General features: G+C 41.3%; 1 protein-coding gene across 1 annotated transcript in view; it reads left to right on the top strand.

The window, feature by feature from the left end:
• The window catches only part of COL6A6 (collagen type VI alpha 6 chain), a 109,035-nt gene that overhangs the window by 60,392 nt on the left and 36,536 nt on the right, over positions 1–12,107 (top strand). The window contains exon 23 of the mRNA XM_057739843.1: positions 9,587–9,649. Coding sequence (XP_057595826.1) covers positions 9,587–9,649 — 63 coding nt within the window. The remainder of the gene's footprint in view (positions 1–9,586; positions 9,650–12,107) is intronic.

Here is a 12,107-nt window from a genome sequence, read left to right as displayed (position 1 = left end):
TAGAAAAGAAATGGAAAATTAGACATAAAATACTAATTCTAGTTAGAGCTGGAATTATTCTTTAAATATTTAGATTTTTTTAGTGAAATAATTGCTAGCATCATATGAAATATCAAGGAAGGGGAAAATTATTCAGTGCAAATTTGAGATACAAAGTATAATTTCTGTTGCCATTTTTATAAAGCATAGCAGAGTAGTAAAGGGCACAGAGTCTGGAACCAGCTGTCTGGGTTTGATTGCCAGGTTTCTATCTTCCTAGCTGTGTGGCCTTGGGAAATTTATTTAACCTCTCTGTGCCTCAGTTTCCCCTGCTGTAAACTGAGAATAGTAATAATAGCTACCACATCGAATTGTAAAAATTAAATTGTATAATATATATAGGAGCTTAGAACAGTGCCTGCAATATAATAAGCATCATATAAATGTTTTTATTACTACATTGCATCAACCTTACCTAAGTTAACAGGCTCATTTTATGCCCAAAGCATGCTATTGCCAATCCAAGGAAGGCCATAATAATAGCAGCACTATAACAATATATAATCTATATCACAATCATGGAATTTCATCCTTCTTCACAATCCAGATTGGATGAGCCATCAACCATTCCTTTTACTCACTTGACAAACATGTACTGAGCACTTCCTGTGTGTCGGGCCCTGTAGTAAAATAAAAGGGTTAGTCAATCTCAGATCCTGGCCTCGAGTGCTCCCAATCTCATAAAAGGAACTCGTGCAAACAAATAATTGAGATGTGACGTGCTGAATGTTAAAATAGAATTATACCTAAGGTATAGTGGTGGGAGAATGGATGGAGGAAGAGAGTGGCTTAGCTTTGCAGGATAAGGAAGTGTTTTCCAGGTGATCAAGGGAGAGGCAGGCATGGGAAAGGAACCAGGTTGTATAAAAAGAGATCAAATTTTTCACAGAACTGGAACAAGAAATTTTATGATTTGTATGGAAACACAAAAGGCCCCAAATAGCCAAAGCAATCTTGAGAAGGAAAGACGGAGTTGGTGGAAGGAGGCTCCCTGACTTCAGACTATACTACAAGGCTACAGTGATCAAGACAGTATGGTACTGGCACAAAAACAGAAATATAGATCAATGGAACAGAATAGAGAGCCCAGAGATAGACCCACGCACATATGGGCACCTTATCTTTGACAAAGCAGGCAAGAATATACAATGGAGAAAAAGCCTCCTCAATAAGTGGTGCTGGGAAAATTGGACAGCTACATGAAAGAGAATGAAATTAGAACACATTCCTAACACTACACACAAAAATAAACTCAAAATGGATTAAAGACCTAAATGTAAGGCCAGACACTATAAAACTCAGAGGAAAACATAGGCAGAACATTCTTTGACATAAATCAAAGCAAGATCCTTTTTGACCCACCTTCTAGAATAATGGAAGTAAAAACAAAAATAAACAAGTGGGACTCAATGAAACTTAAAAGCTTTTGCACAACTAAAGAAACCATAAACAAGACAAGAAGACAACTCTCAGAATGGGAGAAAATACTTGCCAACGAAGCAACGGACAAAGGATTAATCTCCAAAATATACAAGCAGCTCATACAGCTTAATAACAAAAAAACAAATAACCCAATCCACAAATGGGTGGAAGACCTAAATAGACATTTCTCCAAAGAAGACATGCAGATGGATAACAAACACATGCAAAGATGCTCAACATCACTAATCATTAGAGAAATGCAAGTCAAAGCCACAATGAGGTATCACCTCACACCGGTCAGAATGGCTATCATCAAAAAATTTAGAAACAGGGCTTCCTAGGTGGCCCAGTGCTTAAGAATCCACCTGCCAATGCAGGGGACATGGGTTCGATCCCTGCTCCGGGAAGATCCCACATGCTGCGGAGCAACTAAGCCCATGCGCCACAACTATTGAGCCTGTGCTTTAGAGCCCATGAGCCACAACTACTGAGTCCATGTGCTGCAACTACTGCAGCCCAAATGCCTAGAGCCCATGCTCTGAAACAAGAGAAGCCACGGCAATGAGGAGCCTAAGCATCACAGCGAAAAGTAGCCTCCACTCACCGCAACTAAAAGAAAGCCCGCGCACAGCAAAAAAAGACCCAACACAGCCAAAAAAATAAACAAATAAATAAATAATAAAAAAGAATAAGGAAGCTAAAAACAAATCTTAGTATATATAAAAAAAATTTAGAAACAATAAATGCTGGAGAAGGTGCAGAGCAAAGGGAACCCTCCTGCACTGTTGGTGGGAATGTAAATTGATACAGCCACTGTGCAAAACAGTATGGAGATTCCTCAAAAAACTAAAAATAGAACTACCATATGACCCAACAATCCCACTCCTGGGTATATACCCTGAGAAAACCATAATCCAAAAAGAAGCATGTACTACAATGTTCATTGCAGCACTGTTTACAATAGCCAGGACATGGAAACAACCTAAATGTCCATTGACAGATGAATGGATAAAGAAGATGTGACACATATATACAATGAAATATTACTCAGCCATAGAAAGCAACAAAACTGAGTTATTTGCAGTGAGGTGGATGGACCTAGAGTCTGTCATACAGAGTGAAGTAAGCCAGAAAGAGAAAAACAAACACTGTATACTAACTCATATATACGGAATCTAAAAAAAATGGTACTGATGAACCCAGTGACAGGGCAAGAATAAAGATGGAAATGTAGAGAACGGACTTGAGGACATGGGATGGGGGTTGGGGGGGTAGAAGGGGAAGCTGGGACGAAGTCAGAGAGTAGCATATATACACTATCAAATGTAAAATAAATAGCTAGTGGGAAGCTGCTGCATAGTACAGGGAGATCAACTCGATGATGGGAGATAACTTAGAGGGCTGGGATAGGGAGGGTGGGAGGGAGAATTCGGAGGGAGGGGATATGGGGATATACATATAAATACAACTGATTTACTTTGGTGTACAGCCAAAACTGTCACAACAGTGTAAGCAAATATATTCCAATAAAGAGCTTAAAAAATTAATTAATTAATTAATTAATTAATTAAATACTTCAAAAAAGAGAGAGAGAGATCAAGGTGAGTCTGGGAAACCATAAATGGTTCAGTGTGGATGGAGTGTAGGGTGCATGAAAAGGGATCAGAAGCTGAGGTTGCTGGCCATCTCCAGCATCTTCCAGATCAGCATCTTCTCAGGTGTCTTAGGTTTTGTTCTCGCATTAGCCTAACCCTTGCTGATCTCTTGATTTTTATTTTCTCAGACTTAGTTCATGTCTGACTTTTACAGAACCTGAACATTTAACCTCCTTGAGTTGTTCCATCTCCACCTGATATTTGCTGGTTGTAAGTGTAGAAAAGATTTTACCCCCATAAAAAAGAGACAGATTCCTTTTAAGTACGGGAAGAACCCATACCTCTTGCCCCTGCCCTGCCATATCCCATCCAAAGTCCTGGTGTTCTTGGAAGTGCCCCAGCCATTTATCCCAAACTCCTAGTACAATCCTTTGTGATAAGATGCTACCTGAGGGCATTTTAAAAAAGCATGTAAGCTGTAAACACCTCCTTCTATCCTCACTTAACCAGTTGTGATTGCCAAGGACTCTGTGTCAGAGTCTCAGTGTGAACATGATCACCAGCCCAAGTCCCCATGCTGGAGGTGAGGTCTGGTCCCAGCCTCCTGCATCAAGTTTGGAGATTCACATTTTAAAACTCCAATCTCAGCTGGTACATCAATGGTAAGAGTTTTGGAATCCGGTCCCAGACATGGGCCTCAGAACAGCAGACAGAGTAACTGGGAGTTCAGTCTTTAGAGTCAGAATCAGGTTCCATTCCCATCTCATCCTCTTATTAACAGAGTGATTTGGGGTTAAATGCTTTGAGAATCTGTTTTTGACTGGTAAAATGGTGTTAATAATATGTATCTCATGTTGCCATAAGGACTGAAGAAGCCTATATAGAAATATGTACCTCTTAATACAGTGCCTTGCACAAAATAAATGTTCAATAAAAGGCCACCATTACAACAAAGCCAATTTGACCTCAAGCTAATGCCCTTTCCCTTTAGATGCCCTGAGTGCCTCTTTAGACTCCACAGCTGCACTTCATCTCAGATCAAGGCAACTTTTTGACTCTTGGCATCTTAGGGGTTGCAGGGAGTTTCACTTCTTTCCTTTAGAAATATAGTGCCTTTTACAGCCAGCAGTATTTGAGTAGGTAATTCATTGGGGTGACAATTCACTGAAGTTTAAGCCCCATTAAAGCAGTCACAAACCCTGGTTTTGTACCTTGTGTGATCCTGCACAGGAAACAGAATCAGGTTTTCTGATATTTTAATTACAAGGCTGTCCATTTCCATCCATCCATCCATCCATCCATCCAAGAAATCTTTTATTTTGGAGGACTTGGACCTTCAAACAGGATAATCTCTCATTGTGCTTGGGTGTGCTTGCAGGGAATATACTTGAAGTGATCTCTGAGAAATCTCCTTCATCCCATAGAGCTCATTTTGTCCAAAGGAGACATATAGAGTGAGCTCTTAAGCAAGACTTGCAATATACCCCTTATTGTCAAGGACAATTAAAATTTCTCTACTTCAGAAGTACATTTCATGTACACGTGAAGTACATGAAAATTTCGTGTAGAAAGCCAACAAGTTAAACACACTATTCATCCCTCTTGGGGATCATTCCTGGGTAGGTGGGTGGATAGATAGAGGAATGGATGGGTAGATTGATCGGCCCTACGTACCATACTGAGTTTTGGAGATTTGAAGTGAATTAGATGTGCCCCCTCCTTCAAGGAGTGTACAGGCAAAAGCACCGGAATTACAACTAAATGCTGAACAATCATTGACAGAAAGACACTGGAACTCACCAAAAAAGACACCCCACATCCAGAGACAAAGGAGAAGCTGCAATGAGATGGTAGGAGGGGCGCAATCACGTTAAAATCAAATCCCATAAATGCTGGGTGGGTGACTCACAAACTGGAGAACAGTTATACTGCAGAAGTCCACCCACTAAAGTGAGGGTGCTGAGCCCCATGTTAGGCTTCCCAACCTGGGAGTCCAGCAATGTGAGAAGGAATCCCCAGAGAATTAGACTTTGAAAGCCAGGTAGATTTGATTGCAGGACCTCCACAGGACTGGGGGAAACAGAGACTCCACTCTTGGAGGGCACATGAAAAAGTGTGCTCACCAGGACCCAGGGGGAAGGAGCAGTGACCCCATAGGAAACTGAACCAGACCTACCTGCTGGTGTTGGAGGGGTGCCTGCAGAGGTGGGGGGCAGCCGTGGCTCACCAAGGAGACAGTGACACTGGCAGTAGGGGTTCTGGGAAGTGCTCATTGGCGTGAACCCTCCCAGAGTCTACCATTAGCCCCACCAAAGAGCCTGTAAGCTCCAGTGCTAGGTAGCCTCAGGCCAAACAACCGACAAGGTGGGAACACAGCCCCACCCATTAGCAGACAAGCAGATTAAAGTTTTACTGAGCTCTGCCCACCAAATCGGATTAAAGTCTTACTGAACTCCACCCACCCACCCCTACCCACCATCAGTGCCTCCCATCAGGAAGCACACAGGAGTCTCCTAGATAGCTTCCTCCACAAGAGGGCAGACAGCAGTATCAAGAAGTATCAGCAGCATTTCGTCTTGTGGAACTGACAACCACAGCCACAGAAAGACAGAGAAAATGAAAAAGCAGAGGACTTTGTACCAGATGAAGGGAAAAGATAAAACCCCAAAAAACAGCTAAATAAAGAAGAGGTAGGCACCCTTCCAGAAAAAGAATTCAGAATAATGATGGTGAAGATGATCCAGGACTTTGAAAAAAGACTGCATGCAAAGATCAAAAAGTTTACCAAAGACCTAGAAGAAGTAAAGAGCAAACAAACAGAGATATGCAACACAATAACTGAAATGAAAAATACACTAGAAGGAACCAAGAGCAGATTAACTGAGGCAGAAGGGCGAATAAGTGACCTGGAAGACAGAATGGTGAAAATCACTGATGCAGAAAAGAATAAAGAGAAAAGAATGAAAAGAACTGAAGACAGCCTAAGATACCTCTGGAACAATGTTAAACGCACCAACATTCGCATTATAGGGGTCCCAGAAGGAGAAGAGAGAGAGAAAGGACCCGAGAAAATATTGGAAGAGATTATAGTTGAAAACTTCACTAACATGGGAAAGGAAATAGCTACCCAAGTCCAGGAAGCGCAGAGAGTCCCCAGCAGGATAAACCCAAGGAGAAACACGCCAAGACATATAGTAGTCAAGCTGACAAAAATTAAAGACAGAGAAAAGTTATTAAAAGCAACAAGGGAAAAACGACAAATAACATACAAGGGAACTCCCATAAGGTTAACAGCTGATTTCTCAGCAGAAACTCTGCAAGCCAGAAGGGAGTGGCATGATATATTTCAAGTGATGAAAGGGAAGAAACTACAACCAAGAATAGTCTACCCAGCAAGGATCTCATTCAGATTTGATGGAGAAATCAAAAGCTTTACAGACAAGCAACAGCTAAGAGAATTCAGCACCACCAAACCAGTCCTACAACAAATGCTAAAGGAACTTCTCTAAGCGGGAAACATAAGAGAAGAAAAGGACCTAAAAAACCAAAAAGAAAACAATTAAGAAAATGGCAATAGGAACATACATATCAATAATTACATTGAATGTAAATGGACTAAAGCACCAACCAAAAGACACAGACTGGCTGAATGGATACAAAAACAAGACCCATATATATGCTGTCTACAAGACACCCACTTCAGACCTAGGGACACATACAGATGGAAAGTGAGGGGATGGAAAAAGATATTCCATGCAAATGAAAATCAAAAGAAAGCTGCAGTAGCAATAGTCATGTCAGATAAAATAGACTTTAAAATAAAAAAATGTTACAAAAGACAAGAAAGGACACTACATAAAGATCAAAGGATCCATCCAAGAAGAAGGGATAACAATTCTAAATATATATGCACCCAATATAGGAGCACCTCAATACATAAGGCAAATGCTAACAACTATGAAAGAGGAAATGCAAGGCAGAAACAGAGACACAGATGTAGAGAACAAACACATGGACACTAAGTGGGGAAAGCGGGGATGGTTGCGGGGGGATGAATTGGGAGATTGGGATACCAAATTGTATACTCTAAATATATGCTGTTTATTGTCTGTTAATTGTATCTCAATAAAAGTTCTTAAAAAAAAAAAAGGATTGTACAGGATGGCATCTAGTGGATGCGAGAAATAAATGAACAACTACATACAGAGTAGAGGAATCTATGGGACAATTATGAGGCCCAATTCAGCTAGGGGGTTCAGGTCTTCTTCTTGAAACAGTAATGCTAAAAGTAAGATTTTCAGGAAAGGAAGATTGTACCACTCCCTAGATGGGAAAATGGAACAGCTAAGGGAACATTTTGCATATGTGTGGAGACATAAGACAACAGGAAGAATCTGGGGGACTTCAGATGGCCATAGAGTGACTGCAGAGGCATGCAATTCCCACATTTTGAGGGATTTTATATGTCAATAAAGACCTTCAACTTTATTCTGAAAGCTACTCAGAATTCAGAATTTCAGACAAAGTGATAGCATCATCAGCCTGACATTTTAAATCAAAAGGGAAAAAGAGAGGAGAGGGAATGAGAATGAGGCCAGGCTACATTTAGGGAAGCCTGGAATTTAGGCGAGAATGCAAGAAGGGCCTGCAGGTAGGTGATGGCTGTGGGAATGGAAGAGAGATGGACATAGAAAGGGGACAGAATCTGTAGGACTTGTAGCTGATTGATTTTGAGAGATGAACTAGAGGGGGGATCTAAGATGATTCTTAGGTTTCTGGCTTGGGTTTCAAGGGAACTATAGGGTGACACCATGCCTTATGGAAAGGATAGGACTGAGCATGACTGGTGGTGATCAATTCCTGTGAAATACCCAATAGGCATTTTAATAGACAATTCTGCTGTTCAGGTGAGTGGTTTGGACCAGAGTCATATATTTAGGAATCATTTTGCGGAAACGGTATGTGAATCTGTGGGGGTGTCACTCAGGAAGAGGGGATGAAGTGAGAAAATAAGGTCAGAGGAGTCCTGGGGTACAAAGAGATTTAAGAGGCAAATAGAAGACAGAGTCTTCAAAGTTTACTGAGAAGAGACCAGAGAGGGGCCAGGAAGAACATGGTAACTTGGCATTACAGAAGTTAGTGGAAAAGTTTCAGAGAACACACCATCAAATTCAAATAAGTTAAGAGCAGGAAAAAAGTCAGCTGGATTGAACACACAGGTTGTGGGAGCTCCATGCAGTGATGGAAGTAAAAGTTAGGAAGTGTTGAGAGCTGTGGAGGGTGAAGAAATTGAGACTCTTCTTTTTTATGATGAAGAAGAGGGGGAAGTGGAGGGTTGTGGGAAGATCGTCCTCATCTTCCCTAGTAACCAATTCATTGTTTAACAATCTTTCCTATTAGGAAATTTTTTATGTGCAACTTATTACATTTTTAATTTTTAAAAGATGAAAAGGTTAACGTTAATTTTTTTCTCCTAAACAAAATTAATTTACTAAGTATCATGCTTATTACACAGATTTGGTTTATTTATTTTTAAATTATAGTAACCATGTTAAAAAAAAATGTGAAAATGATTTCAATTCACTGATGTTTGGATTATTTACAAGTACCTGTAAACAGTTTAACCAAAAGAGATTTCTGTTGCCATATGTTTGGATATCCCAAAGGAAAAATCTGATCCCAAGTGTCAATAACATAGGAAGGCGGTTGGGCTGCCTCTGAATTGGAATTTTTAATGTTCAGCTCTAAAGCTGTTCCAAGAAAGCAGGCTTTCTAGCATATTGGAGAGACTTCTATTATATCAAATAGACTTTCCATATTGACGCGTGGTATGTTTATCCATTTGTTTAAGTTTTCTTATTATGTACTTCAATAAAATCTTGAAGCTTTCTTTATGTAGTTCTTTTATCTTTCTTGTTAAATATATTCTGAGTATTTTACAGTTTTTTTCTCATATTCGTAGATGGAAATTTATTTACATTTACTCTTCTAACTTTTCTAGGAAAGAGACAATGATGTCAGAACATTTATCTTGTACCACCTGAACATATCTTATGAGTGTTAGTTATTTTTAGGAAAGTTTCTTGAGTTTTCTATTGTGCTAATCATGTTATTTGCAAATAAAGATAAGCTTACCTTAACAACAACAGCAACAAGCTTTTTCAAAACGAGGAACCAGGAAGGGTATAGTTCAAGGCAAATGTCACCTGAAATGCCTTCTTCAAATGTTAGACATTTTAGCAGCATCTGCTCTAACAGCAAAACAGTGAGAAACCAAAATCTCTTTGGAAGAGAAGTCTCAGAGGGAAACACAATCATTTAGGCAACATCTGGCCTGAATTACTTTATTAATTTTCTTTTATTTACTCGTCTTCATTTGACAGCTGTGATACTTTTTTCCAGAGCGGGAGTCAATAAAGCCATAACTCTTTTCCCATCTGTGGTTCATTTTCCTCTTAGAAGAGGCACAAAGGGTTTCAAGGAAAGTTGCTTCGTGTTCTGCTATATTTGCAATCCTTGTTTTGTTTCAGGGGCTTCTGGGACCAGCGGGAGAGGTGGGGAGCCAAGGCCGTTTGGGAAGCCAAGGAAATAAAGTAAGTCACATTCTTTTATACCCACCAAAGCTGAGGTTTTCTCCTCAAGGGAAGTGTGTCTGGTTATATTAGCCAGAGCCCTTTCAACACAAAAGAGAGCGTATCTCATTGCCCCTATACCCTGGCTTGATTCTTAGAGAGCCAGCAACATCTAAGGTCACGGGCGTGGACCCGGATGAGGTCAGGGAACCCAGCTCAGCATCATCTCATGAGGGGCTCCACCCAGTCTGAGCTGAGGATCTCAAGGAAGGGGGACCGTTCTAGGGCAGGCTTCCTTTCTTCCCCCCTCCACCCTTCCTTGTCTTCTTTTATTCTTCCTTTATTTCTTTCCTCCATTCATACAAACTTTTGCTGAATACCTTTAAAGACAAAGGTACTACACTGGCATTCAGCTGGACTAAAGTCAGCTCCAGGAGAGCAGAGATCTTTGTCTGTTTTTCTCACTGATGCATCCCTAGAGCTTCAAAAAGTAGCTGACACATCATAAGTGCTTAGAAAATATTTTTCAGTGAAAGAATTTCCAGGTTGTGTAATGATAAGTAGGACGTAGAAGCAATCCCACAGACCTGAGAATATTTTCAAGGCAAGAATCTATGACATAAAGTACGAGTCAGGGATAGGAGACTGAAATGGAGTGTTAATAGACGTATTTCTGGGCTGGGAAAAGAGCCCTCATAAGGATATAGAGTTTGAGTAGACTTTGGAAGGTAAGAAGTACTTGGCAAGCAGAGAAGGGGTGTGAGGAGTTTAGGCTGAAGAAATCGTGTGAAGGAAAGCACAGGATTGGAAAAACCCCACAAGGCGGTATTGAAGGGATGGAAAATGATCCTTTAAAGAAAAAGAAAGTCAAGGACGCAGATACAGAGAATGGATTGAAGAACTCGAGGTTTGGGGGGGCGGGGGGGTGAAGGGGAAGCTGAGACAAAGCGAGAGAGTAGCACAGACATATATATACTACCAACTGTAAAATAGATAGCCAGTGGGAAGTTGTTGTATAACAAAGGGAGTCCAACTCGAGGATGGAAGATGCCTTAGAGGACTGGGACGGGGAGGGTGGGGGGGACGTGAGGGAGAGTGGGGGGGGGGAGTCGAGGGAGGGAGGGAATACGGGGATATGTGTATAAAAACAGATGATTGAACTTGGTGTACCCCCCAAAAAATAATAAATAAATAAATAAAAATTAAAAAAAAAAAAAAACAAGAAAGTCTGTGGTGACAGACCTGACCAGGTCGCCAGCACAGTGTTGTTTATAATTTGTGATTGGCATGTATAAACTCAGCCCAACTTTGGAAGGTTTTAAAAATAGGCAACTCAGCGTGGAAATATTTTGAAGGCTGAGTGATTAGAAGCTAGAAGGCAGGTTGGTATCCTCTCATGGTCTCCAGCACAAGCAGTGATTGGATGATTTAACAGGACGAGGACAGGAGGGACCCTTGATGACTCTGCAGGGCTCCCCCAGGAGGGAACTGAGGGAGAGAGAAGAGGGGTGGGTGACTCTGGGCTTCCGGCGCAAGCAGGAACCCCATCACTGAAGTGGGGAAGTCAGAGTGGGGGTAAGAGTGAGGAAAATCACTTGGTTTGGGGGGTAGGAGAGAGGGTCTAGGACTGTGGACCCCAGGTAATTGGGAGGCATGTGGTCCCCAGACTACCCTTTGGGGGAACCTGCCCTGAAAGAAAGGCTTCAGGGCAGCTTGTTTTCTGCCTCCCTTCCACGGAACCCTGTTCTTATCCCCGCCCCCCGACCGCCAGAGGTCATTGCTGGTGGACACTTGTCCGTTTGGACTCCTCACATGTGCTGTGTTTTCATTCTATCCTTAACAAAGAGGTAACCACTCCCACTCCTTCAGCGGGGGCTGCACACACTTCCACACTCTTTCTCCCAGAGAGAGGCCTGTGGAAAGGGCAGGGGGAGTAACTAGACAGTGGAGAGTCTTGGCCAAGCCTCCCTCAGCCAGATAGTCAAGATTACCATCAATAGCGTCAGCCATGATGATAGGATATAATCCTGATACAAAGTGATGAGAAGGGCAATTCACCTCTGTGGTCTTTTCTCCCCAGACTCACAAAACACAGCATAGCTCCAACTGAGGGATATTCTACAAAATATCCAATCAGTACTCAAAACTGCCAAGGTCATCAAAAACCAGAAAACGATAAACTGTCCCATCTAGAGGAGCCTGCGGAGACATGGGATCCTGGAACAAGGAAAGATTAGGTGGTAAAAACTAGAGAAATCCGAATAAAGGATGAGCTTTAGTTACTAAGAATGAGTTAATATCCACGTATTTGGTGTGACAAATGTCCCTACTAATGTAGCTAATGTGATATAACAATAGAGATGGCCAAATGCGGAGTGTATGGGAACTCTCTGTACTGTCTTCACAACATTTCTGTACATTTTAAATCTAAACTTTAAAAGCTTTTTTTTAAAGACAAGGAGTTAACCTTCTTTTGTAA

This window comes from Hippopotamus amphibius, chromosome 6 (genome assembly GCF_030028045.1).
Source record: "Hippopotamus amphibius kiboko isolate mHipAmp2 chromosome 6, mHipAmp2.hap2, whole genome shotgun sequence".
NCBI classification, from domain to species: domain Eukaryota; kingdom Metazoa; phylum Chordata; class Mammalia; order Artiodactyla; family Hippopotamidae; genus Hippopotamus; species Hippopotamus amphibius.
Note: the sequence above shows the minus strand (reverse complement) of the source record. Positions and strands in the feature narration are given on the sequence as shown.